Source organism: Lolium perenne, chromosome 1 (genome assembly GCF_019359855.2).
Source record: "Lolium perenne isolate Kyuss_39 chromosome 1, Kyuss_2.0, whole genome shotgun sequence".
In the NCBI taxonomy this organism is placed as follows: Eukaryota; Viridiplantae; Streptophyta; class Magnoliopsida; order Poales; family Poaceae; genus Lolium; species Lolium perenne.
The window spans coordinates 81,564,691-81,591,207 of NC_067244.2; the positions used below are offsets into that span (position 1 = coordinate 81,564,691).

The following is a 26,517-nucleotide window of genomic DNA, read 5'->3' on the forward strand; positions in this document are numbered from 1 at the left end:
AGCATTATTTGGAAAAGTTTGGGCCGAAATAGTTGATGTTCATAAACTGGTGCATGTAGCCCGAGAGTGGATTTTTGTAGCTCGAGTTACATGTAGCTATTTTTTTTTAAATGTAGTTGTCTTTTTAAATAAAAACGACAATTAAAAGTTTCATTTTTAAAAAATATAGATATAGATAATGTTGTATTCTACCAAATTGAAATATTTAAACTCGATATACCTTATCTTGTATTTGAGGCTGAACAAAATGATAAAATCTGATAGATTTTGAGGTTTTGAAAGTTTCCACTATTCACTTCTATAGATATCAGATTTTTTCATTTTTGCACATACAAGAATATATGGTATTTTAGGTAAAAAAAAGTTGCATGTTTGTATAACACGACATTCTCTACCTGTAGATTTAATTTTTTTTTAAAACTTTAAAATGCAGATTTCATTTTTTAAAATAGGCTACATGTAGCTCGAGCTACGTCGGTTTCCGCGTGTAGCTCGAATTATATTTCCTCACAATATATATAGTGCATACGGACTTTTATATGAAAATCACTAAGTTTTAAGTCTATATATTTATCCTTATGTCAACATGGGCATGTGTTACTTCATGCCACAAATAGGATACACTATTGACATGGAATTAAGATCTATATAGCTCTTTGATGCAACATTTCAAAAATACAACACTTGAAAGATAATGCATTGTGCAGTTAAAAGTTATGTTTTAATTGATCCTATGAAAGACCAACTTGTCCTATGATTAGCTGACAAAAATCGGGCCTGAACTTGTCGCCTGTGCCGGGAGCACGTGCAGGGAAGGGATGGCAACGGGTCTGCTCCCCACCGGGGAGTGCCATCTCATCCCCATCCCCATTTAGTAATCGGGGAGACTTTTTTCCCATCCCCATCCCCACCGGGTTCGGGGCGGGAATCGGGTTCCCCATTAAGAAGCCAAATTCAAATGATCTTCTCGTAATTTTATGATCTTATATATTCTGCACATAGAAATATGCAACTTTGTAATATGTACGAAATAAAAATGATAACATATTAGTATGATATGTTTAATAATATTAAAATATACTACACGAGACACAATATTACAACATATTTCATATAAAAATATATCAATTTACGCGTATATACAATTATAACGGGGGACAACGGGGAGCGGGGATGGGGAGACCTTTTACTCCCCATCCCCATTTTAGCTTAAGGGGATGAAAGTTGCCCATACCCGTCCCCTAATAGATGAATTCCCCACGGGTTTGCGGGGAACGGGGCCCCAATGACATCCCAGGGATCAGGGATTTTCAAATAAGCAAACAGACCCAAAGCCCTCTCCTCGGGAGATATTTTCGTGAATAGTCAAATAATAATCTCTAAAAAAATTCACACCCTTGCAAAATTCGAACCCTATCCTCTTGCTTCCTCCCCCTGCCACTTGCCTTCCGCTCTCTCTCTCTCTCTCTCTCTCTCGTGGCTCCACGCTTCTCCTTGGATTTGATTTTCTTCGGTACGTGAACAACCCGGAATGCGCTAGCCTTTTCCGATTAGTTCTTATCTGTTCCTGGATCGATCATTTTTTTCGCTGTAACCCGAATCTCCCATCCTCTCCCATCCATTCAGCTTGTTGCAGATTTGCTTGCTGCCCCTGCTGCCTGGTGGAGCATTAATTTCGTTCAGCTTCCCAACAAGTTTGGGGATCCATGCTCCATGTTAGGCCCGCTCCTGGGCCTGCGCCGCGTAATTTATCTAGGTAAATTACTAGCTCCTAATACGATATGTTGAATTTTGTTTACTGCTATGTTTTCCACACTGAAATGTTGATGGAAGCACTTGGCGTATTCTTTACTTTTTTGTTAGCCGTTCGGCTTTGATGTTTTGCATAAATTTTCGATGTGTGCATCTTGCAATACTGCAACATGCAGAGGCCGGGAGGCTGACCTTCCATTGTCTAAAAAAATGCTGATGCAAGTAGACTCTAATGGGGGTTAGTGGTTTTGGTCCAGTATACGTCAGAGATGGGATTCGAGCGCATACTTACATAGCTCCCTGTTCCTTTCCTTGTCCAAGCAGGCTCAACCTATCGAGGACATGTGCAATTAGATCTTCTTCGGTTGGTGGCCGCACAGGGCTTTGTCTTGGACATTGTTCTCAGTGCAAGCCTTTGTCCTGCAAATGCAAGCTAGGATGGTCTTCTCAACCGCCACCTGACTCGAGGCAACATTTTAGACCATGTTCCTCGGCATCAGAGGCCGTTCTCACTGCACAGTCTGATATCAGGAAACTTTTTGTTGCCAATGAAAAAATCGGCGTACTGTTGCTGAATCTTGGAGGCCCGGAGACCCTTGATGACGTCCAGCCTTTCTTGTTTAATCTTTTTGCTGATCCGGTAATTACCGTCCTCATATGCAATTATGAGTCACTAAGTTTTGTCACTTGCTGTACTTTTAGTCTTTATTTTGCCAAAGAGATTATGTTGATGAATTTATCTTTTTCCCTGGAAATATACAACAATTTACTTTATAGTTTCATCGAATTGTAAATGTAAAATCAACCTTTTAGCTTACCTAAGGTTCTCCCTTCATGGGATATGCATTTTGTAGCTAATATAGAAAGAGGTTCATATGTGCCTTGGTAGTGTTTTTGAGGAAGTCACATTGCAATTTGTTTTCTCATACTCATTAAATTTCTCATGATGTATAATGACAGGATATTATCCGTCTTCCTAGGGCGTTCCGTTTTCTGCAGAAGCCGCTAGCACAATTTATATCTGTTGCAAGAGCACCAAAGAGCAAGGAAGGTTATGCATCCATAGGTGGTGGTTCACCTCTTCGGCAAATTACTGATGCGCAGGTACATCATGATATTCTATTTCCTTGATTGCCAACTTGCCATGCCTCCTGCACAACTCTTAACAACGTGGATATCACTAAAATTCACTGAATTGCTGAAGATAACTAAAATAGTACAGTAGTGTATAACCACACTTTTTTTTATTAGGGGAAAATATCAAAATGATGCAAGAGTTTGCAAAAATTGCCACAAACAAGGAAAGAGAAAGCGCCTAGACTACCCAAAAACCAAAATAAAAGAGAGGAAGAAGCGTATAACCTAACTAGAGATGGATATTCACACATTAAACCTATTGTTCAACAGAATTAAAGCTAACTGCCCAAATCACAGTCAAATGTTGTAAAAAGATTCTCATAATCATAGGCAGTACTGGAATTCCAGCCAAGTTGCAATGTTGCATACGTGAAACAAAACCAACACAACTGTTTGCTACCTGCAATATAATGTTAGAGATAGAATAGGACTTATGTAACGGACTAGGTCCGGACTCCTCTCTTCCCCCGATTCTTCCCTGTAACCGACTATGATTGATCTATAAATATATGTGACCTATGGGGCTCGGAAACTATCCGAGTAAACCCTACTTTGATCTAATCTTACATGGTATCAGGCCGGCTCTTCCGCCGACGAAACTGATCGCCGCTCCCCGTCGATTACCCCAAGACCAAGAAGATCATGGCGTCCTCGAGCTCGGCCGCAGTCATCAACCTTGGAGCGTCGCCGTCAGAGAAGCTGACGCGCATCAACTACCCTGTTTGGCGCTCCGAGGTGCTGCCGCCTCTTCGTGGGGCACAACTCGTCGGTTTCCTGGATGGTACCGACGTCGCCCCCGACAAGCTGCTGGAGGTCGAACCAGCGGACGCCGCCACCTCCAAGCCTGCCAAGACGGCGCCAAATCCGGCGTACGCTACGTGGCTGTCCAAGGACCAAATTGTCCTGGCCTACCTGCAGCAGTCCGTTTCACCTCGCGAGATCCTTCCGCATGTGCATCGGATTGATAATGCTGCTGGTCTATGGAGCGCCATCGAAGAGATGTTCGCTACCCAAAGCGAGGCTCGGGTCTCGAACCTGCTCATTGCCCTCGCCAATACAAAACGACACCAATTCAATAACTCCTCGGACTACCTCACAAAGATGCAAGGTTTTGCCGATGAACTCGCTGCCGCTGGCCGCGTTCTTCTTGACAAGGAGTTGGTTTCCTATATTCTTGCTGGCCTTGGAAAAGGATATGATGCTCTCGTTGCTGCTCTTGGCGTGATGATTGCGCCTCTCTCCCTCAGCATGCTCTATTCACAAATCCAAGGCTATGATCAGCGCCAGGAGATGCATCATGGTAGCTCCAATAGCGATTTTGAGTCATCTGCTAATGCTGCTTTCCGCCAGCGTGGTCGTGGTCGCTTCAATCAGCGTGGCCGTGGTGATCGCCGCGACGACCTCCGTGACGACAGACGTGATACTCGTCGTGATGACCATCCTCAGCAGTCAGGGCGTGGAGGGGGCCGTGGACCTCCAGGAGGGGGCCGTGGCCGCAAGCGCACCACTCCCTGGGTTGACACCATCTGTCAGATCTGCAACAAGGAAGGACACGCCGCCAAGGACTGCTGGTGGCGCTTTGAAGATGATGACGATGACTCCTATGGTGACAAGGATGCCAACCATGCAGCCTATGGTGTTGACACCAATTGGTACTCTGATACCGGGGCTACTCATCATATCACGGGCGAACTCAATAACCTGACAGTATCAGGGCAACGATAGAGTTAATACGGCCAATGGGCAAGGTATGATTATTTCCCACATTGGTCATTCCATAGTTCGTAGCCCTACTCAAAATTTTCATCTCCGCAACATACTCCATGTCCCCACTGCATCCAAAAACCTTCTCTCTGTTCATAGGTTCACTCTTGACAACCATGTTTATATTGAATTTCACCCCTTTTTCTTTTTAATCAAGGATCAGGTCACGGGGCGAATAATCCATAGAGGGAGATGTGTTGGCGGCCTCTACCCACTCATATCATCCATGATGTCCACCTACAATCCGAAGCATGTTTTTGCCGCCACCAAGCCCTCTTAGACATTGTGGCATAATCGTTTGGGTCATCCCTCCATAGCAGTTGTTAGGCAAATTCTTAGCAAGAATAAGTTACCCTATGTTAGAAATTCTAGTTTTGAGTCGGTTTGTGACTCATGTCAACGTGCCAAGAGTCATCAACTCCCCTATCCTATCTCCTCCAGTGTATCTACAGTACCCTTGCAATTAGTCTTTTCTGATTTATGGGGCCCTGCTCTTGCATCTGTTAGTAAACATGAGTATTATGTGAGTTTTATCGATGATTATAGCAAGCTCACATGGTTATATTTGCTTAAAAAGAAGTCAGATGCTCTTGCTGCCTTTAAAAAATTTCAAAGTCTGGTTGAAAGACAATTTGGTCGAAAAATCCTTGTTGTCCGATCAGATGGAGGAGGAGAATATTTGGCACTTAATTCTCTCTTTCAAACTCAAGGGATTGCTCATCATATGTCATGTCCACATGCTCATCAGCAAAACGGCTCTGCAGAGCGTAAACACCGTCACATAGTTGAAGTCGGTCTCTGTCGTTGCCTAATCGACGGTACCCCGGAGGAGGGATCCTCACGAGGGGGAGAAGAAGTAGGGGCCATTGGGCGGAGTGCACACGGGACGGTGGTACGCGAGTTACCCAGCTTCGGAACACCTGCACGATGACAGGGCCTACTGCTGCTTGTCTGGAATTATCTGGGCGCTTTCGCGTTGTTACAATGAGTTGTGGTTGTGCCTCTAGGGCTCCCGGTATCCGTCTTATAAAGGCTCACGGATATAGGGTTTAAATGGAGAGTCCTTGCCGTATTACGGACGACCTAGCTACGGTACAATATCTTGCCGTGCACGTCACGGATCCGCCTTCCATACACGTAAATCTTGGATCCGGGTTCCTCATGGGCCTCCCCGGATCCGGTCACTCCTAGGTCGGTGCGGATCGGCCTGCGATCTGAGGTGGACTTCTTCCTACATGATCAACGACAATGGGCCGCCCGATGGGCCACATGCCTCATCACCGTACGTGGGCCACCGGGCTTGCCGGATCTAGGCACCTTGTCGATGGTACACCCATGAAGTATACCCACAACAGTAGCCCCCAGAGTTCTCCGAGTTTCCCCTGCAATTTCCGCCTTGCTGGTCCATCATGATCTCCGGCAAACGTTGGTAACGCGGAGAAACTTGAAGAGCTCCAACCTTGCATTTTCTTCCTTTTCCAACTTATAGCCGGAAAATGCTCCCATCCCGCGGGACTTCATCCATCGACGTTCCAAAGAACATTTCCGGGTTACTCCCTGCTCGAATCAAAGCCAATCTTATCTTCACGAGTTACCGGAGTCTTAAAAGACTCAAACGGCTTCGGAAATCCTTCACCTTTAGGTTATGCTTAACAACGGAAATTCCGTATTTCCCGCGCACAACTTCCTCATTTCCCGCTAAATTTTCGCAGATGCAAATCTTGACGGAATTTTCGGGAGTGCATGGTTAAGTTACCTCCACGTCGTTTTACCGCATTTGACCTAAACACGTGTCATCCATCCAACGGCGCGACCGTTCGGTTTCCACCGTTGGATCCGGATCCGAATCTCCGAGCGCGGCTTATAAATACCCGCGGCCCGGTAAAAATTCATTCTTTCACCCTCTCACCACATCGTCTTCCTCCTCGCACTGCGCCGCCCGCTGAGATCTTGATTCCGGCGAGCTTCGCGCCGGCGAACTTCGCGCGCCGGCCGAACCGAGGCTCCCCTCGCACCAAGATTCTCACGTTTGATCGGAAACTCGCTCCGCCGCCAATTTGTGGTCACGCGGATCAATTTCCTTCAAGTTCGGCGACCTCATCTTCCGCCGGAACTCCGTCGAGCCACCGCGCCATTAGCGGTAAGTACGCCGGACTTGTAGAAGACAACCTAGTGTAGAAGATAGGCTTAGTGATCCGGTACTCAAACACTTTGTATGGGTGCGGCGGAAGCATGCCACTCGAATCGTCACTTTGTCTTGGTAGCTCTTCGAGTGGCCGGATCCAAACCAAATAGAGCCCATAAACCGGATCCCATATCATTCACGCCACCGTATGTTTCCGACATCGGACTAGCTCAACCTTTTTCCGCATCTTCCAAAGACCGCTCCAAGCCTGGATCCCTACCCTCCAAGAGCTCCAAGAAGAACTCGAGGGCAAGCTCGGATGGCGGCGAAGGTGCGGGAGGCGGAAAACAAGAAAGCGTCCAAGGCCCGGATCCGCGAAGGAGAACGGGGTCAATGGTGGCCTTGCGCAACCACCGACGTGGAGCTTAGAGAGCTCCGTAACGAGGGAATGATCTCCTCACACTTTGGAGTTTCGTTCGTGACTCAGACGCCCCCAAGCCCGAAGCGGAGAAGTTGTCATGACCAAGGCTTGGGTGGAACGCGGACTTTCACTCCCTTGTTCGGAATTTTTCTCTCCATCCTCAACACTTACGGGCTCCGGCCCACAACATTTGCCCAAATTCATACCTTCTCTTGTCCAACTTCGTGACTCTCTGCGAAGGACATCTTGGGATCCGACCGGATGTCAAGTTGTGGCAATTCTTTTTCCGAGTGAAGAAAGAAACTAAGGACAAAGCAATGGTGAGCTGCGGAAGCATGACGTTCATGCTCCGCCCTAATCGCATGTATCCTCCCCATGATTCACACGAGTCCGTCCGTCTTTGGAATGCCGGGATGGTTCTACGAGAAGAATGCTTCCGTTCGGGTGTCCACGAAGGCCTCCCCCAATTTGTGAACGAACCTCCGGAAGAACTTGCAAGGCGGAGCTTCGTGCCTCCACTCGCCCGACCCCAACTTTGGAGAAAGCCGCGCGGAGAATCTCTGGCTAGTCCACGACGGATCGACGGAGCCCGGCTCACGCTTAGTTGGTTCTCCCGGGAGAATCCAGCCTCTTCGCTACAACGCGCGCACGATGTGCGCTTATACCGGGCGGACGATCTTCTCGGGTTACCCGCCATGATCTTCCTGATTCTGCGAAGAGAAGGATCAAGACGCTGGTGAAGATTCCGAGGGGCCAACGAGTCCGGAACTTTTCAAGGATATCTACACGAACGATCAATGTCCTCCGGTAAGCTTCGTTCTTTCCGCTACTTCAAACTTCACAAGTTTTTTGATGTTTAACTCTAACTTTTGTTCATTTTCCTTCCACTCAATACATTGGCGGAGGACAACTTCCGCACCATCATTCGCGTCCCCGTCACCGGCGACACGGCGGAGGAGGCTCAGGAAGATGATGAGGAGGAAGAGGACCAAGCACCCGCAAGGCGGCCTCGACCTACAAAGCGTCCCCGCGCCAAGGCTTCGGCTCCGAAGCCGGAGCTATCGGCGAGGCCTCCGCCAAGAAGCCAAAGGCAGCGAAACCACCTCCGCTTGACTCAAGGAAAGCGGAGCGAGCGCGTCTCACGGATGCTCTCGACGGTGGCCGGGCACACGCCCCATCATTCCGAGCGCCCGTAAGTTTCCGAGCATGATGCGATTTCAACTTAGCGAAACTATTTCTTGTCTAAACCCTTTCACTCGTTTGCGGGAATCAAAACCGACGCCACGCGGACCACCGACCCAGGGAGCCCATCACGAAGTACATGAAGAAATCTCCCGTTGGTCCCTCTACTCGATTCCACCCGGCGCTTCCCACCCAACTCCTCAACCATCGCCTCCTCGGGTGACCCGTCTCCCCGCTTTGCGAAAACACTCCACGGAAATAATTCCGGTTAGCGGCGAGCATGCGGAGGAAGAAGATCCCAAGGCCAAAGGCCTGCCCAAGAAGAGGCGGAAACACAAGGCCAAGGAGATGCGGAAGTCACTTCCGAGAAGGCCGGAGAAGGCGGCTGGCGACATAGTCGTTTTAGAAGAACTTCGGAGATCCGGCGGACACCACTTCCACCCCAAGGCGTATGCCACCAAGTTTTTTAACAAGCCGACCGAGGCGGAGAAGTGGGAGCTTGAACAAGACCTGCTCAACGCCATGATGAACAACGCACAGGGAGCCGGATTCCGGGACATCGGAAATCCGGGACTTCAAGAAAAACATTGGCCGATTCTGCGATCAACTTATCTGCAAGCAAAAGGTACTCCCAAGTAGCCCCCAAGCATGTAGGCGGAAACTCCAAAAGTAGTTAGCGCTTAAATGCTTAGAAAGAGATTACTTAGGAAAGTTTTTTAGAATGGACCGGTAGCCCCCAAGCATTATGGCGGAAAAGTTAGAGCAATGATGCTTTAAAGGAAACCACTGCGACAGGCGGAATTTTAACTCTGCTGTTTAAATTTTCGAGAACGACGGCGCCGCACTACGAGCCGCACAAGAACATTGCCTTGCGGCGCGCGTTACTACGAGTCGGGCGGAAAATATCAGGACCTTGAAGGATGAGAATGCGGAACGGCTAAACAAGCGGCGGACGCCCAAGGTTGGTTTCCGCCTTCTTCGTTATTAACCAAATTTCGACTTCAAATTTCTTTGTTAACGTATATTATTATAGGCGCATCCTCCTCCCTTGCAACGGCTTCGACCGAACTTGAGAACTGCGCTCCTCGTACCAAGAATTGGAGACGAAGCTAAAGGAGGCGGAACTTAAGAGGAGCAGGCAGTGGCGGAGACAAACTCCGAGCATATCGGGGAGAAGGGCGAGCTGGAGTGAAAAAGAAAGGCGATAGCGAGACCATCCGGAGGCGACAAAAGAGCTCAATGGACTCAGGAAATTTATGGAGACGGCGGAGCACCACCGGGACTTACTCAATGAGAACATCTTGGGTATGATATCGGACCCTTTGTCAAGATATTTGCTCAGAGTGCTTTTACTTTGCGCTCAATTTGCGTGCTTATATCACGATGATCTTTTATGCGAGCCGCTTGGGTACCGGAGCAGTAGCCGGAATTTGTTCCCTCGGGATGACCTTCTTCAACTTGCAGGCGATGACTGCAAAGATCTCATCTCCGCCTCCCGCAAGATATGTCATAACTTGAACATCAAGAGGAGCCGCACTTGCGACGTGCGCAAGCTTATTGGCAAGATGGATGTTCTGCCGGAGTGGTGACGGATCTGCAAGCATCTTCACCGCGGCGCAAGCTGCAATGGCCTTGACCATGTGCACGGCACACACTCCGGGTCTTGATCTTGATGAAGTGACCACGGGCGTTCCTCCGGATGCGGATGTTGGCTTCTTCTTGGATGCGGTGAGTGGCTACGACACCGTATCGCGCGCGGGATCCAGCACGAGGAATTCTACGACAAGGTCGTCCTCGCGGTGACGAGCCCTTGGAGACGGAACTTCAAAAGGAACTCGAGGCCAAGGCGCGACTGCGGAATCCGGAGCCCGGTTTACTGGACCGGCTCAAGGATGCTCCCCAAGAGGAACCCAAGACCAAGACTGCGCTACGAGGAAAAGGAAGTGAAGAAGAGGTGTCTTCTCCGTAGAAGGTGCCAAGGAACAAGGTCGAGCCGGCCGAAGGTGCCAAGGAACAGGATCCAGAGGGCAAGACTTCTCCGGCCAAGGAACAGGGAGTGAAAACTTTATTCTGCGGGAAAAACAATGCATCATTTTGGCCCCGGCGAGGGTTTGTAATAAGACTTTAAATTCTTAAGTAGCTAGGAACGAAACGATTATGCATGGGGCGGAAAAACTTATCCTGCTATCCGTTAAATATTATGTGCATGTTTCGTTTTATGTCGGAAAGCAAGTGCTGATTTCGTTATTTTCCGGCTTGCCGCTTGACCTTCCACGAGCGGAAAACCTTAGCGGAAACGCTCGCCGGCGCGACGAAGCCCGATGGCGATCCGTCCATAGCAGCGGAAACAAGCCCCCGGGCGTAGGTGCGGGAAATCGCTACTAGGAATCCACGAGTTCGCAGCAGAGATAACAACTTAATCGGAAAACTTAAGCTTACGTCCTAAAGGACGATTTTCGAAATCACAACTTTCATACACGCCTAGGCGGAAATATCCAACTCTGCGGTTTTAGTCGGAAAAAACATACACGATCTAAAATGAACAAGAAAGGAGGTAAAAGACTCAAAGAGTGAACCGAAGCTTTATTTCATTGATCATGTATAACTATTACAGAGTTTAGAACTCGGAAAATATATGCTAAGTGTAGAAAGGACGTAGGCTGTGCAATATTCCAGGGGCGATCTGTTTCATCGTAGATGTCATCAGGATCCTCACGCTTGCGTTTCAGGTGCCAGTTAAGCGTGTCTGTCCCTTAGCTCACGGAAATCAACAAGGTAATACGACCCGTTATGGAGCACTTTGCTAACGACGAAAGGTCCTTCCCATGGAGATTGCGGCTTATGGTCTTTCACTGTCGAAGGCGGAGGACCGGGTCTCCTGCCATGAAGGAGCGTTTAGAACTCGATTTGTGATAACGTCGGAGCTTTTCTTGATAGATGGCGGATCTGCGGTGCGCTAAGTTCCGAGCTTCCTCGATCGAGGTCCACGAGATAGGCTATGCAGCCTCGTCATTTGTTTCTTCATTGTAGGCGGAAACTTCGCGGTGAGTCGTGGATGATGTCGGAGGAAGCACGGCCGGATCCGTATACCGGGGAAAAAGGGGTAAACCTGTTGATGCGGTAGGGGTGGTTCGTAAACTCCACGAACGACTTCCAACTCGTCGGCCCCAAGCTCCGCCGTCGTCGCAGCGGTTCTTCGAGGCGCGGCTTAATTCCCGATAATATTAGACCGTTAGCCCTTTCAACTTTGGCCGTTAGATTGTGGATGAGCCACGAGATGCAAGGTCGATCGGATCCCCATTGTGTCACAATAATCCCTTAACTCTCCTTGAGCGAAGTTTGTGCCATTATCTGTGATTATCTTGTGTGGGATGCCGAATCTCATCACGAGGTGTGAGACGAATTTTAGTGCCGTAGCACCGTCGGCTTTTCTCACCGGCTTAGCCTCGATCCATTTCTTTGAACTTGTCAACGGCGACCGGGGAGGTACTCAAAACCGCCAGGAGATGATCTTTTTAACTTACCAACCATATCGAGCCCCGGACCGCAAATGGCCGGGTGATAGGTATGGTCTTCGGCCTCTTGAGGTGGAGCGTTTGGTTGAGTAGCGTAATCTTGGCAACCTCGGCGGGTCTTGACTATTTTATCGGCGTCTTCTTTAGGCGTAAGCCGGTAGAAACCTAGCAGAAAAGCTTTTGCAACGAGTGATGCAGGGAGCGGCGTGATGCCGCGAGTCCCTGCGTGGATCTCTCTGAGGATTTCAATGCCATCTTGATTGGAGACGCATTTAAGAAATACCCCTGCCGCACTTCGTTTGTAGAGCTGTCCATCAACTATTGTGTAGGTTCTTGCTCGTCGACGATCTGCCGTGCGAGGACCTCGTCCTGCGGCAACTTCGATCGATGAGGTAGTCCGGGAAAGGCCGGGTCCAAGCCGGAATGATAGCCATCACTTCCCTAGCCGGAGACACCGCCACCTCTGGGTTTTCCGGTTAGCGCCCTTAGCGAGGGTATCCGGAGATGCTCCGAGAAAATGCCGGGCGGAATTGGCTTCCTGGGATCCGAGCTTGGATAGCATATCTGCATTGTGTTGTCGTCTCTCTGACGTACTTGACTTCGTATCCGAGGAAGCTCTTGGCGATCTCGTCAACTTCGTCTCTGTAGGCCGCCATGACGGAATTTACGGCGTTCAGGTTCCGGCTACTTGCATGTGCCACCGGTCGGAATCTCCACGGCATATGATGTGCTTGATCCCTATTTCCTTAGCGATGCGCGGCCGTGTAGTAGAGCCTCATATTCCGCCATATTGTTGGTAGCTTGAAGTGGATCTGCAGAACATCTGCCGGTTCTTCTCCGGTAGGGGACTTCGGGGTGACTCCGGCTCTGAGCCTTGGTGCTGCTTGGATCCGTCGAAGTGCATGACCCATGTCTCTCGTTCCGGCTCCAGGACTTGCATCCGAGCTTGTCCAATCTGCAACGAAATCCGCGAGAACACGGGATTTTACCGCGATCCTTGGCTTGTAAGCGATGTCGAAGGCGGATAATTCGATGCCCCATTTAGCCGTACGTCTGTTGCGTCGGCGTTGTTTGAGAATTGTTGACGGCGGAGCCTTGCTCACGGCTATTCTTGGATGCTCTTGGAAATAATGCCTCGGCTTAAATTTGCTAGGAACACGCCATAAGCTAGCTTACGAAAGTGAGGATATCTCTGTTTGATTCCGTCGGCACCTCGGCGATGTAGTAGACAGCCTACGGACGTCATATTCATGACCTTCTTCCTTTCGCTCCACCACGATGACGAGGTGACGACTTTGTTGGTAGCTGCCGGATAAAGGAGCATTGGCTCGACTCTCTGGAGCTGCCAAGATAGGCGGGGAGGTGAGTATTTCCTTCAACCCTCGAAGAGTCGCATCATGTTGCGTCGTCCCAGGACAAATTTGTCTGTTTTCTTCACGACTTGTACGAGAGGTAGTGCCTTCTCGCCAAGACGGCTAACAAACCTGCGATTCTTGCAACGCAACCGGTTAGTCGTTGCACATCTTTGAGACAAGTTGGCCTTTTGATGCACGGATTGCCTTGATCTTTTCCGGGTTAACCTCAATGCCTCTGTGAGAGACTATGAAGCCAAGGAGTTTTCCTTTGGCACGCCAAAGACGCACTTCGCGGATTCAACATCATCTTGTACTGCGGAGGTTGTCGAAGGTTTACGTGAGGTCGCCGATCAAGTCGGATCCTTTCCGGTCATGACCGCGATGTCGTCGACGTAAGCGTGCACGTTCGGCCGATTTGGTCCTTCGAGCATCGCCGCATCGTACGTTGGTAGGTAGCTTTGCATTTTTCGGACCAAAGGGCATAGTAACATAGCGATAAATGCGAACGGGGTAATGAATGAAGTCGCCTTTTGGTCGGATTCCTTCATCCGGATACGATGATACCGGAATACGCATCAAGAAAACACAAAAGTTCCGCCCCGCCGTCGAATCAATGACTTGGTCAATGCGCGGCAAGGGGGAACGGATCCTTCGGGCAATGTTTGTTCAAGCCGAGTAATCGATGCACATTCTTAGTATTTCGAGTGTTCTTTTTGGGTACAAGGACGGGATTCGCGACCCAATCGGTGTGGATAACTTCTATTACAAAACCTGCTTCTAGTAACTTTGCTAGTTCCATTCCTATGGCGCGGCGCTTCTTGTCTCCAAAGCGTCGCATAGCACAGCTCACCTTTGGTTTGGCCTGGATTTATGTTGAGGTAGTGCTCGGCGAGTTCCCTAGGTACTCGGACATGTCGAGAAGGTTGCCATGCGAAGATATCCATGTTAGCGCGGAGGAACTCGACGAGCGCGCTTTCCTATTTGGGGTCCATGTTGGCTCAGTGACACTGCTTGGAAGAGTCACCGGAATGAGGTCATGCTTATTGGTTTCAATCGCGGGCTTGAAGGAGGTTTTACGCTCGGAGATTTGCTTCTTGGTGGTCTGCATCTCGATCGGATCCACCGCGGCTCTGTAGCCTTTCGGCTCTTCTCAGGATATCACGGACTCTGCGAAGGCGGCTTCGCCTAACTCGCACTCATGAGCCTTTTGTAGTCTCAGGATACGGTAATCATACCTTTAGGACCGGAATCTTGAGCTTGTTGTAGATGTAGCACGCTCTTGCGTGGAACTTGTGGTAGGTGGGCACTGAAGATGACGTGGTAGGAGCTCTTGAAGGGCACAACTTCAAACGTGATCTTCTCTTCGCGGAAATTATGAACATCGCCAAAAGCCACGGGAAGTGTGATACTGCCGAGGGAATTCGCCTTCTTACCGGAACCACACCATGAAACTCGGTGGTCTTGTGCTTGTTGTTCCTTGGTGAGGTTCATCCGCTCTAGAGTCTCCCGGGTACATGATGTTCAGTGGCTCCACCATCCATGAGGCACTTGGAGAAGTCATACCCATCGATGCGGGGACTTACAACCAAGGCGTAGCATTCCTTCGGCACAATTGCGGGATGATCCTTCCGATCAAATGTGCACGGGATTTCCGACCACGACGTCTTGCGGCACGGCGGGAACTATGGCGTTCGGGATCGGGTAGGCGACTTGGAGGCGCGTCTTGTTGGGGTTCCGAGGAAAGTGTGGTAAGCCCCCACGCTCTTTTTGTCGAATGGGTTGGATTTTCTGCGGATCTGCCTTGGGATCGGCGAGTTATCATCCTCATCCATCGCCTCGGAACTATCATCCTCTTTGTCTTTGTTCTTGCCCTTGCCGCCTTTTAGCGTGGGCGGTGCTTCGAGCGCGCTTGTATCCGGCCTCCGGGTCGTTCTTGAGATCATTGACCCACTTGCGGTTGCGGTTGGTATGAGTGGACTTCCTGTGCTTAGGATCCGAGATGGGCCAAACGAGGGCATGTCTCTATACTCCTCATATGTTTGCGGTGCGCGGGATCCGGCGGCGATGACCTCGGAGGTATCTTCTTTGTCCCTGCCGGCTCCGCCTCCGCGTCCGCGTCCTCTTCCGCCTCCTGGACCTCCGCGTTGAAACGCCATGGCGACCATCTCGGATCCGCCACTCTTACGGTCATCGAGGTTCTTGCGCTTATGGCTGCTGCTTGCCGCCGTTGTCACGGTTCTTCTTTTGTTGGTGCGGGGGGATTCTTTGTCAGCTGCGAGATCACACTGCGTCGTCATCGGCGGCGGTGTGATCACTAGCGATGGTAATCATGTCATCCAACGTCGGCTGATTTGCATTGACCATGCGGGTTAGCTTGTGTCGCAGCAATCCTCCTCGGCGCAAGCCCCCAATGAAGGCGTGCATAGGCGTGCGGTTGTCAACGTTCTCGCACTCGTTTACGCATGCCAACCATCGGGTGAGGAAATTCCTCGATGTTTCGCCCTTCTTACGGATGCAAGCACGTGGGTCGCTTGTTGTGGCAGGTCTCTTGTAGGTGCCCTGAAGTGTTTCTCAAAAGCATTCTTGGTCGAACCGGCAAAAGATGGAGTTCTTCTCGAGGTCACCGAGGCGAGATCCGTTTGGACCTACAAGGTACAAGCGGAGCATGCGGCGGCGATGTTAGGGGTTCCTCCGTGAAGGTTACGACGTTGTAGTAATCCTCGATCCGGGTATCCGGCCTTTCGGTGCCATCATAGTGCTTCGATTTCCGGGTAGCTTGAGGTTCATCCTTGGCTTTGGTTCCTCTCGAATCATCCTGCCAAAGCACTTCGGGCCAATGTAGTCGGTTACGTACTCGTTAAGGCGGTCCCGCGCGTCGCGCGCGAGCCGTGGCGAGGAGACTTTGTGCGAGAGCGAGATCTCCGGCCATTGCCTCGCCTCCACCTCCGCCTCCACCGCTAGGTGGTGGGAGGAGACTGCGAGGTGGGCGGTCGACTTCTTGCTTCCGCCATCCGAATCTCCTCGGCCTTCACGGTGCGACTCGGCTCCTGTGGCTGCCTTCGCCTTGGCGGCGGCTGCCCTGGTCGTTCCGGCGAGGCTCGGGTCACGGCTCGACGAGGCTGCGGGTCCCGGCTCGACGAGGTTACGGATCGCGGTTCCGGCGAGGCTGCGGACCGCGGTCTTCATTCCGACTCCTCCCGGGCTCGGGTTCATGAACATTGTTACGATTCCGGCGAGGTTCGGCGAGCGCTCCTGTTCTGTTTCTTGGCAGCACGTTGTCGCGGATAACAAGCGCACCATGCCCCATGGGCCTGGTGTTTCCGAGTGGACTACGGCGGCGAGGGGTCGCGGGTAACCGTTGGGTGGAGGCGAGGGGTTGCGGTATTTGTCTCTTCCGGAGTACATCGCGTCCTTTCCCTTCCTTGGATCCGACGGAGGCGTACGTGTGACGAACGAGGGATCGGATTTGGGTGCTCCCTGGCCCTTCTTACGCGCTCCGACGATCCGTGTGCGATTCATCGTCCTTCTGCGCGGTAGATACACGGTTATCCGGATTGGATTCCAACTGCTTGCGAAGTATCTGCCTTGCTCTGCTTCTGCGCTTCTTTGAAACGACGAGTGTGCGGAGATAGTTGATGTCAACTTCTTCGTCCGTCTTCTTCAAACAATTCAGCTGCTTCTGCATGTTGTCCTTTGGAGTTTCCAGTGGTGATCTGCGGGCGTGTTGAAGGGTATCTGCGAGGCGGAATTGCTTCTCTAACAATTCGATCGGCCTCCGCTGCGCATAGGTCATCTTTACCTCCCACTCAGCCCTCATGCTCTTGACACGCTCGAGTGTGGCGGCGATCTCGCGGTCTGTCTCTCGAAGTTTTCCGTCCAGTGCATGATCGCCCTTCACATCCTTAACGCACTTCGGTATCGGCGAGCCTCTTGGCCGTGGCCGACATTTCCTTCTGGCGGTCTCTAGGGCCTCCAGGATCTGCGCGTCGCCGGGGTTATAGGTGTGTTAGAAGCGCTCGCGCGGCCACCTCCTCTGGCGACAAGATTTCCTCAGGGAGAATCCCTTTGGGGTCGCACCCGAGACATTGGAGATCCTTGATGGGATGGTTGGGGGTCGATTAGGTGACTTGGTCTCGGGATCCAGTTTGTCCCAATGGCGCTATCGTTGCGAGAACCTGCTTGGGGTGGGCGGAGTCGACTTCAGTGATCGCCGTATCCGTACTCCCTTATCTTGCGAACGAAGTCATCGGATTCCGTGGACGGGTGTCGCCGGAAATTGGGCTCAGATTGCCCAAGATCGACTCTTCGACCGGAGCTTCGCTTTCTCAGACAAGGTGAGCACGATCCGGATCCGCGTTGTGCTCCGGTGCCTCTTCTGCTCGGGACCGGCTCAGAGCTTCTTGAGGGGCGGTTCGGCGGTATGGGCCAAGAAGTGTACGAAGTGGCACCTCTGCTTTTCTAACACAGGAGACCCGGGCGGATGCGCATTGGTCTTCCACCTTTGTTTCTGCTCGGGCGGATTGGGTGGGCTTTGAAATTTCCAGATCCAAGGCGGAATCTTCCTTGGGAAGCTCTTGCATCTCGAGATCGGATCTTCGCGACAGCGTCCAGCTCTGCGGCGGTCGCGTCTGCGTTACTTACCAGTGGGTTTCCGTCGGAATCGACGGTTTCCCCGATGAAGATGTGTATGCCGCCAATTGGTACGATGGAGAGCTTGACGGGGTTTGTCCTAGCCGGAATCCGGCACTCATCCGGAGGGACGATCGGCGATTTCCGGCGTAAAGGGCGCGCCCCACGGCGATGGTGTCGTCGTAGCTTCCCATGGCGGAACCCTCCCGATTCCGGCCTCCGACGCCACAGCCCCACGGTGGCGCCAGCTGCCGTTGCCTAATCGACGGTACCCGGAGGAGGGATCCTCACGAGGGGAGAAGAAGTAGGGAGCCATTGGGCGGAGTGCACACGGGACGGTGGTACGCGAGTTACCCAGCCTTCGGAACACTGCACGATGACGGGGCCTCTGCTGCTTGTGCAGGAATTATCCGGCGCTTTCGCGTTGTTACAATGAGTTGTGGTTGTGCCTCTAGGGCTCCGGGATCCGGCTTATAAAGGCGCACGGATCTAGGGTTTACATGGAGAGTCCTAGCCGGATTCTGACGGCCTAGCTACGGTACAATATCTTGCCGTGCACGTCACGGATCCGCCTTCCATACACGTCGTCTTGGATCCGGGTTCCTCATGGGCCTCCTGGATCCGGGTCACTCCTAGGTCGGTGCGGATCCGACTGCTGATCCTGGGCTGGACTTCTTCCTACATGATCAACAGCAACTGGGCCGCCCGATGGGCCACATGCCTCATCACCGTCTGTGGGCCACCCGGGCTTGCCGGATCTAGGCACTGTCGATGGTACACCCATGAAGTATACCCACAACAGTCTCGCTCTCCTTGCCAATGCATCCATGCCACTAAAATTCTGGGATGAAACTTTTCTTACTGCCACATACCTCATAAACATGCTTCCTAGCCGTGTCATCAACAACGATACTCCAGTTCATCGTCTCCTTGGTACCTCCCCAGACTGTGCCTCCCTTCATGTTTTTGGGTGTGCGTGTTGGCCTAACCTACGCCCATACAAAAAACGCAAATTAGCTTTTCGTTCTACTCAATGTGTCTTCTTAGGCTATACACCACGATACAAAGGGGTCAAGTGCCTTGAGGTCTCCACCGGTCGCGTCTATATCTCGCGCGATGTTGTTTTTGATGAGGGAGTCTTTCCCTTCCAAAATCTCCATCCAAATGCTGGTGCTCTTCTCCGTAGAGAAATTCTACTTTTAGATCCATTCCTTCATAATTATGAGTTTGGGCCTGAACTTATGGATGCTCCTAATGTGGACAATAATCGTACTACTAATACTGTTGCTAGCCCTGTTCTTGCTGTTCTACAGGATACAGGTCCAAGGAATGAAGCTCCGGGCGAAAATTTGAGCCAAAACGGTGCTTCTATGAGCTCCAACAGCTCACATGAAATATCATCACAACATGACGAAGGTGCAGAACACGAGGTTGATTCTCCGACAGGATCTCCCTCGGGATCCGCCGGATCCTCCTCGGATCACGCATCGGCCAGTGCCGCCTCGCCACTTGGCGGCCCAGCATCGCCTCCCGCCCTGCGCCGACAGCGCCAGGCGCGTGCGCCCTCTCCGCGGTCCCCGCCTGCGCTCGGATCCTCTGCAGCTGATCCCGCGCCCACACCACCCAGCGCCTCCCGTGTGGCCACACCGTCGGCCACAGGATCGTCTGCGCCCTCGTCTTCCTCCGTGTCAGCGCCCAGCGCATCTGATCCCTCGGGCAGCGACAGCTCTGCCTCCTCTGGATCGTCTGCGCCTTCTCCTCCTGTGCAGCAGCCTGTGGTATCGTCTCGACCGGTTACTCGGTCCTCTCGCGGAATAGTGCAGCCCCGCAAATATTCTGATGGCACAGTTCGATGGTGTCTTTCGGTTGCTGCTGATGAACCTGCCAACTTGCAGTCTGCTCTCGTTGATCGTCATTGGAAAGGGGCCATGGATGAAGAGTTTGACGCTCTCACCAAAAATAAAACATGGAGGCTTGTTCCACCACATCATGGTAAAAATGTGATTGATTGTCGTTGGGTCTATAAGGTCAAGCGCAAGTCAGATGGTTCCATTCAAAGATATAAAGCTCGCTTAGTAGCTAAAGGCTTCAAACAACGATATGGTCTTGACTACGAGGATACCTTCAGTCCAGTTGTTAAAATTGCAACTGTTCGCCTTGTCCTAGCTATTGCAGTTTCTAGGGGTTGGAGCTTGCGACAGTTGGATGTCAAGAACGCGTTTCTTCATGGTGTTCTGGAAGAGGAGGTCTATATGAGACAACCACCAGGTTATGAGGATCGTCAGAGACCAGACTTCATTTGCAAACTTGACAAGGCCCTTTATGGACTCAAACAGGCACCTCGTGCATGGTACTCTCGCCTTAGCTCTCAGTTGCTTGCCTTTGGGTTTGTTGCTTCTAAGTCCGATACATCTCTTTTTATCTATCATAAATCCAATGTCACCATCTACATGCTCATCTATGTTGATGATATTATAGTTGCCAGCTCGTGTCAAGCTGCGACTGATGCTCTTCTTCGAGATCTGCGACATGAGTTTGCTCTCGAGGATTTGGGTGATTTGCATTATTTCTTGGGAATTGAGGTGACTCATGCGTCTCATGGTTTGGTTTTAAATCAGGCTAAATATGCTCATGATATTCTTGTTCGAGCCAATATGTCCGCTTGTACTACCATGCCTACACCTCTCTCCTCGATAGAGAAGATTTCAGCAAGGGAGGGAGTCTTGCTGGGACCCGAGGATAGCACTCGCTACAGAAGTATGGTTGGTGCGCTTCAGTATCTTACTCTCACAAGACCTGATATCTCCTATGCGGTTAACAAAGTATGTCAGTTGCATGCTCCCACCACAGATCATTGGACTGCTGCCAAACGGATCTTGCGGTATGTTAAAGGTACAATTACCGTTGGTCTAACTTTCAGACGCTCCTCCTCTACACAAGTCAGTGCTTTTTCAGATGCCGATTGGGCTGGTTGTGTCGATGATCGTCGATCAACAGGAGGGTTTGCTGTTTTCTTTGGACCAAATTTGATCTCCTGGAGTGCTAAGAAGCAAGCCACCATTACCATTACTGAGGCTGAGTACAAGTCTCTTGCAAATGCTACAGCTGAAGTCATATGGGTACAGTCATTACTTAAAGAAATAAAAGTAAGACAGACTCAGACGTCGTGTCTGTGGTGTGATAATTTGGGAGCAACCTATCTGTCAGCTAATCCAGTGTTTCATGCAAGGGCAAAGCACATTGAGATAGATTTTCACTTCGTCAAAACAACTTGAGATTCGATTCATTCCGTCTCAGGACCAAGTTGCTGATGGTTTCACCAAGCCACTTCCATATCCAGCTTTTGAAGTATTCAAGCGTAATCTCAACTTAGTCAAGTTGTGATTAAGGGAGGGTGTTAGAGATAGAATAGGACTTATGTAACGGACTAGGTCCGGACTCCTCTCTTCCCCCGATTCTTCCCTGTAACCGACTATGATTGATCTATAAATATATGTGACCTATGGGGCTCGGAAACTATCCGAGTAAACCATACTTTGATCTAATCTTACATATAAGACCACCCATAGTCTTCTAGGCTTAGTCCATGAGATCAGGAACCGAAACTGTAACAATATAGACCAACTATATTGGTCATCCAGTGAGCAACCCATTGTCTGAGTGAGATGCAGTATTCTGCACAATCATTCATGTTGAGAATAATCATGTAATATTTATTCTGACCATCTATAATGTTCACTATTTTTTGAAAGAAAAGCTGTAGGGGAAATCTAGGAACCCAAATTCGCATGTGTGAGGACTTCAACCTGGGTGGGGGGTTGTAGATCCACTCCCCCAACCAAGTGAGCTAGGCCTATTTCTTTTCTATAATATGTTCTCAAAGCCAATGTCACTCAGGTAGATGGGTTAATGAGTCACCTGACAAGAATACTTCGGTTTGAAGTTGGGCAAGTAAATGTGGTGTTCCCCTGAGGACTTGACTAATTCATACTACCTCCATCCCAAAGCTTAAGGCTTATATTATTTTTAGAAAGTCAAACTATGTCAAGTTTGACTAAGTTTTTACCAAAAATCATTAACATGCAAAATACAAAATCATCATTAGATAGATAATGAAATATATTTTCGTATGGTATCTACAAAATATTATATTCGTTGATAAATTCTTCTAAAAATTTGGTCAAACTTTACTTGGTTTGACTTTTCAAAAAAATATAAGCCTTAAGCTTTGGGATGGAGTTAGTATACAGTATGATGCTAAGTAAACTAGTTATGGTGTCCTCACGTTTTCTAATGTTATTTAAATCTTGCCATAAACTACATGCATCATATATTATATTTCATTTGATGGTTTTATCATTTATGGAAACCTCCTTTTGTACAGGGAGAAGCACTTATGGAGGCATTATGTGGAAAAGATATTCCTGCTAAGGTGTATGTTGGAATGCGGTATTGGCATCCCTTCACTGAGGAAGCTATAGAACAAGTACGGGTTTTTCATATATCCATTGGGCTAGTTTGATTCTGCTGTTTACTTCTATTGGTCAATTCAATTCATTTGATATTTTTCAGCATCAAAAGTTACTGATAACAGATACTTCGTCTTTTCGATAGCATGACATGGAAACTCAAGTGCTCTAAACTTAGAGTTCACTTCTAAAGAAATATTTAGTGGACATACATTTTTTTGTTTGTTTTGGATTTAGTGATTGACAATAATATGGGCATCTGGGATGCAGTTTTAAATTTTCTAATGTACACCTAAAGATAATTCGAAGTTTATGAAACTTGCAAACAGCATCATATTCAATATCAATGCTATTCTTTCCGGTAAAAAAAAGAATATCAATGTTACTCTAGGTATGGTAAATTACTTACGTTTTGGCATCGGAACTTATATTTCCTGGCACAAAACATTAATTTGTTCTCTTTGCATTCTAGATAAAACGGGATGGAATTACAAAACTTGTTGTACTACCTCTTTACCCCCAGTTCTCGATATCGACCAGTGGTTCAAGTCTCCGTCTACTGGAGAGCATATTCAGGTAAGTACAGTAATTTGAAACTATAAACCGCACATCACTTGTGCTTTCCAAATTCTTATGAAATGGCACAATCAATTGCTCTGCAGAGAGGATGAGTATCTGGTCAATATGCAACACACGGTTATACCTTCTTGGTATCAGCGTGAAGGATATATCAAGGCCATGGCAACTTTGATTGAGAAGGAGCTGTTCAAATTTCCAAAACCTCAGAAGGTAAGAACCATGTCACATGATCTTGTTGTGTTCTCTTCCCTGAAAGTAGAAGGCTGTTAAACTTGGAGACGATTTCCTGAGGAGGCCCACTCTTCCGGAAGTTACTACATTACAGAATGCATCCTGAATTAGTATGATAACCTTCAACAAGAAATGTCTTAATTACCAAAGAAGAAATAGCTTAGATTGTTCATCTTGCAGCTATTTTGTTTTCCAAACTTTAGACAAATCTTACCCTTTAGTTGCTCTGTTCAAATAAATGAAATATTGTATCTGATCGGACATGAAACTTGCAGGTCATGATATTTTTCAGTGCTCATGGAGTTCCTCTGGCATATGTTGAAGAAGCTGGTGACCCGTATAAAGCGGAGATGGAAGAGTGTGTGGAACTTATCATGGAGGAGCTCGAGAAAAGAGGAATGACAAATCCATGTACACTTGCTTATCAGGTCAATACATTACACACTGGCTTGTGCATTCACCGACCAAATGGAGAGCCTATGTAGTGTGTATTATTAGCATAACATGGGTTTGGTGGTTGCTTCGGTCCAATACAGCAGCAGATAAACATGTTGACTAGTCTTATTTAAAGTGGCATCTGGAATCCTTTTGAACTAACATATTTGCATGAATTTCCAGAGCCGAGTAGGGCCAGTGGAATGGCTGAAACCCTACACTGACGAGACAATTATTGCACTTGGAGAGAGAGGGGTAAAGAGCCTGCTAGCAGTTCCCATTAGGTATCACTTCTCTTAGCTTGGCTTCACTGTTGTCATAATTAAAGCAATACTCTATTCGCATTATGTTCCTTATAAACTATTTTAGTTTTACAATCATCGTTAGTTATTCTGTTCTTCTCTCTGCAGTTTTGTAAGCGAACATATTGAGACGTTGGAAGAAATCGATGTGGAGTACAAGGAGCTGGCTTTACAATCTGGCATCAAGCACTGGGGACGAGTTCCTGCTTTAGGTTGTGAGCCTACATTCATTTCAGATCTTGCAGATGCAGTTATTGAAAGCCTGCCTTATGTTGGCGCAATGGCAGTTTCCAACCTTGAGGCTCGGCAGGTAACAAGTATCACAGAACATGCAAAATACTCTATTTGTATATTCATATCTTATACTACCTCCGTCCCTGAATATAAAACGTTTTGGTAGACTATTTTAGCCTACCAAAACATCTTATATTTTGGGACAGAGGAAGTACCTTAGTCGATCAAGTCACCTTCCAATGTTCTAAAATGCATGTAGTTTCTTCAACCTAGAGTTAAACACAAGCCTACCCATTGAATGAGCTTATATCACTCACAATATACTGGTGCCCTGGCTTTGTTTAATTAGTAGTGTTAAGACCAAAGAATGAATTAGGGTCAGTACAAAATAATAATAAATTTGTTTAAACTTGAGTGACCTGCAAAAACATGCCCTAGATCGAACACCCCTCATATGGTAACCTGATTCTTGTCAAAGCAATACTTTTGATCACTTTCCGTGGTCGACGTTGTACCGATTCAATGCATGAATACTTAAGTCAACTTCCAATAGTTTGTAAATCTCAAGGAATTGGCATTAGGAACCAGATGAGCAAGTTGTGTACCGCAATTTTTAACGTACTCAAGAAAAAAACTTGCACCCTTTTCAATAGAAATTTCAGTAAAATATGGTGGATTACCTTTGCAGTCACTCGTGCCACTTGGGAGCGTGGAGGAGCTGCTAGCAGCCTATGACTCAAAACGCGACATGCTGCCTCCTCCGGTCATTGTGTGGGAGTGGGGCTGGACGAAGAGTGCGGAGACATGGAACGGCCGTGCTGCTATGCTGGCCGTCTTGGCTCTCCTAGTGCTGGAGGTAACAACCGGCCATGGGTTCTTGCACCAATGGGGTATCTTGCCACCTCTCCCTTGAGCAGGGATGTTTCGATTTCAAGTCGTCCTTTGAGGCGACCTGATCATAATTTTGGTTCATTTGGGGAATGTCCTGATGCTATATATGGATCGGTTCGCCTTATGCCGAGGGGCAAAATATGGACTGAATTGGCCGGTGTAAATATGCTAAACTGAAGATATACAGATCGAGTACTCACAACTGATAAGCATCTATTATCCTCCATACTACATTAGTACAGCAGCTGGTTGTAAGTTGGCATTGTACCTACGTGTTGCTCTATGAAGGGCTCCAGTAGGCAAAGCATTGCTGATTCTGGGCTTAGGCCTAGTCGAAGTTGAAGGAGTCAAATAATGTTTCCTTTGTATCCAGATTTTTTTTCCTACTGGAGGCCGAAGAAGTTACTCCCTCTGTTCCGAAATGTAGTGCATCTTATTTTTTTTTAATCAAATGAAATGATACATATTATCAAGTATGTAGAAAAGTAACATATACAACTCCAAATACATATAATATGAAAGAATAGTTTATGATGATTTAGTAGTACTGACTTGATGAACATTGATATAATTTTCTACATATTTGATCAAACATTACATTGTTTGACCTCGAAAAACTAAAATGCACTAATTTTGGCAGAGGGGTAGTATAATTAAGTGCACGCGTGTTAGTTTTCTTTACAGCATAACAAGTGCGCTAGCTGGTTAAATACGACACCCGTTTCATCTTAATCTGTAACACCTCCCATAGTGGGTTAACATACATGGTTCACCTAGCCAAAAAAACAATTATGTGGCAAGTAATTAAAAGGAGGACATGGCGATTTTCTTTAAATAATACATTTCTTTTTGTTAATTTCGCAAATAATACACATTTTTTATTTTTTTCAAGAATAATACAGCGTCGGGATACTGTTTCTCGATTAGTATTTGTCGGACAAACCTAGCCCGACTAGTCGAGATTCGGTGAGCCAATCTACACGGCATAGCAGGCAGGAAAGCTAGCCCGAGAGGCCCTATCGGGAAGGCCAACCCGACAGGTCTCCTATCCTTCGTTGATCTTGGTGGCCAGTCGCAATCTAACCGGCCGGCCGGCTGGTGAGTACTCCGTTCCTTCTTTGCATATTCTCATTAAGCAGCACCTTTATGTACAATAGCAAAAAATTAACTAGGCATGCAGGGACGTATCGGGTTAGCCAAAACCAACAAACCTGCCACCTGACACACGAATAGGAATTCCAACCTTTCGGGTTTGCCTTCCCTGATTAGGCCCTTTCGGGAAAGGGTAGCCCGACAAGTACTATTCGGGGAACGTTTTTCCCGACCGTGTATTATTTCTGAAAAATATCAAAAACAAGTATTATTTGTGAAATTAACAAAAATAAATATATTATTTAAAAAATCTGCACCATAACATGATGCTTCCCCGTGAAAAAGTACATGTAATACATGGAGCCTCCTAAGAGCAAGTACAATAAAATCCAGTAAGCAAGCTA

General features: G+C 48.4%; 1 protein-coding gene across 1 annotated transcript; it reads left to right on the forward strand.

Moving 5' to 3' along the window:
- Positions 1-1,388: 1,388 nt before the first annotated feature.
- Positions 1,389-25,443, forward strand: LOC127303222 (ferrochelatase-2, chloroplastic). Its single transcript, XM_051333986.2, has 11 exons — positions 1,389-1,513; positions 1,627-1,756; positions 2,077-2,392; positions 2,713-2,856; positions 22,265-22,366; positions 22,822-22,925; positions 23,012-23,138; positions 23,435-23,587; positions 23,778-23,878; positions 24,005-24,206; positions 24,819-25,443. Exons 2-11 carry the CDS (start codon positions 1,707-1,709, stop codon positions 25,041-25,043), a joined length of 1,524 nt encoding a protein of 507 aa, XP_051189946.1. The 5' UTR covers positions 1,389-1,513; positions 1,627-1,706; the 3' UTR covers positions 25,044-25,443.
- Positions 25,444-26,517: the final 1,074 nt, after the last annotated feature.

Coding starts and splice junctions, on each gene's coding strand:
- LOC127303222 (XM_051333986.2), top strand. CDS start 1,707: ATGCTCCATGTTAGGCCCGCTCCTGGGCCTGCGCCGCGTAATTTATCT. Junction 22,367..22,821: donor CTGAGGAAGCTATAGAACAA/GTACGGGTTTTT, acceptor TTTGCATTCTAG/ATAAAACGGGATGGAATTAC. Junction 23,139..23,434: donor AATTTCCAAAACCTCAGAAG/GTAAGAACCATG, acceptor TGAAACTTGCAG/GTCATGATATTTTTCAGTGC.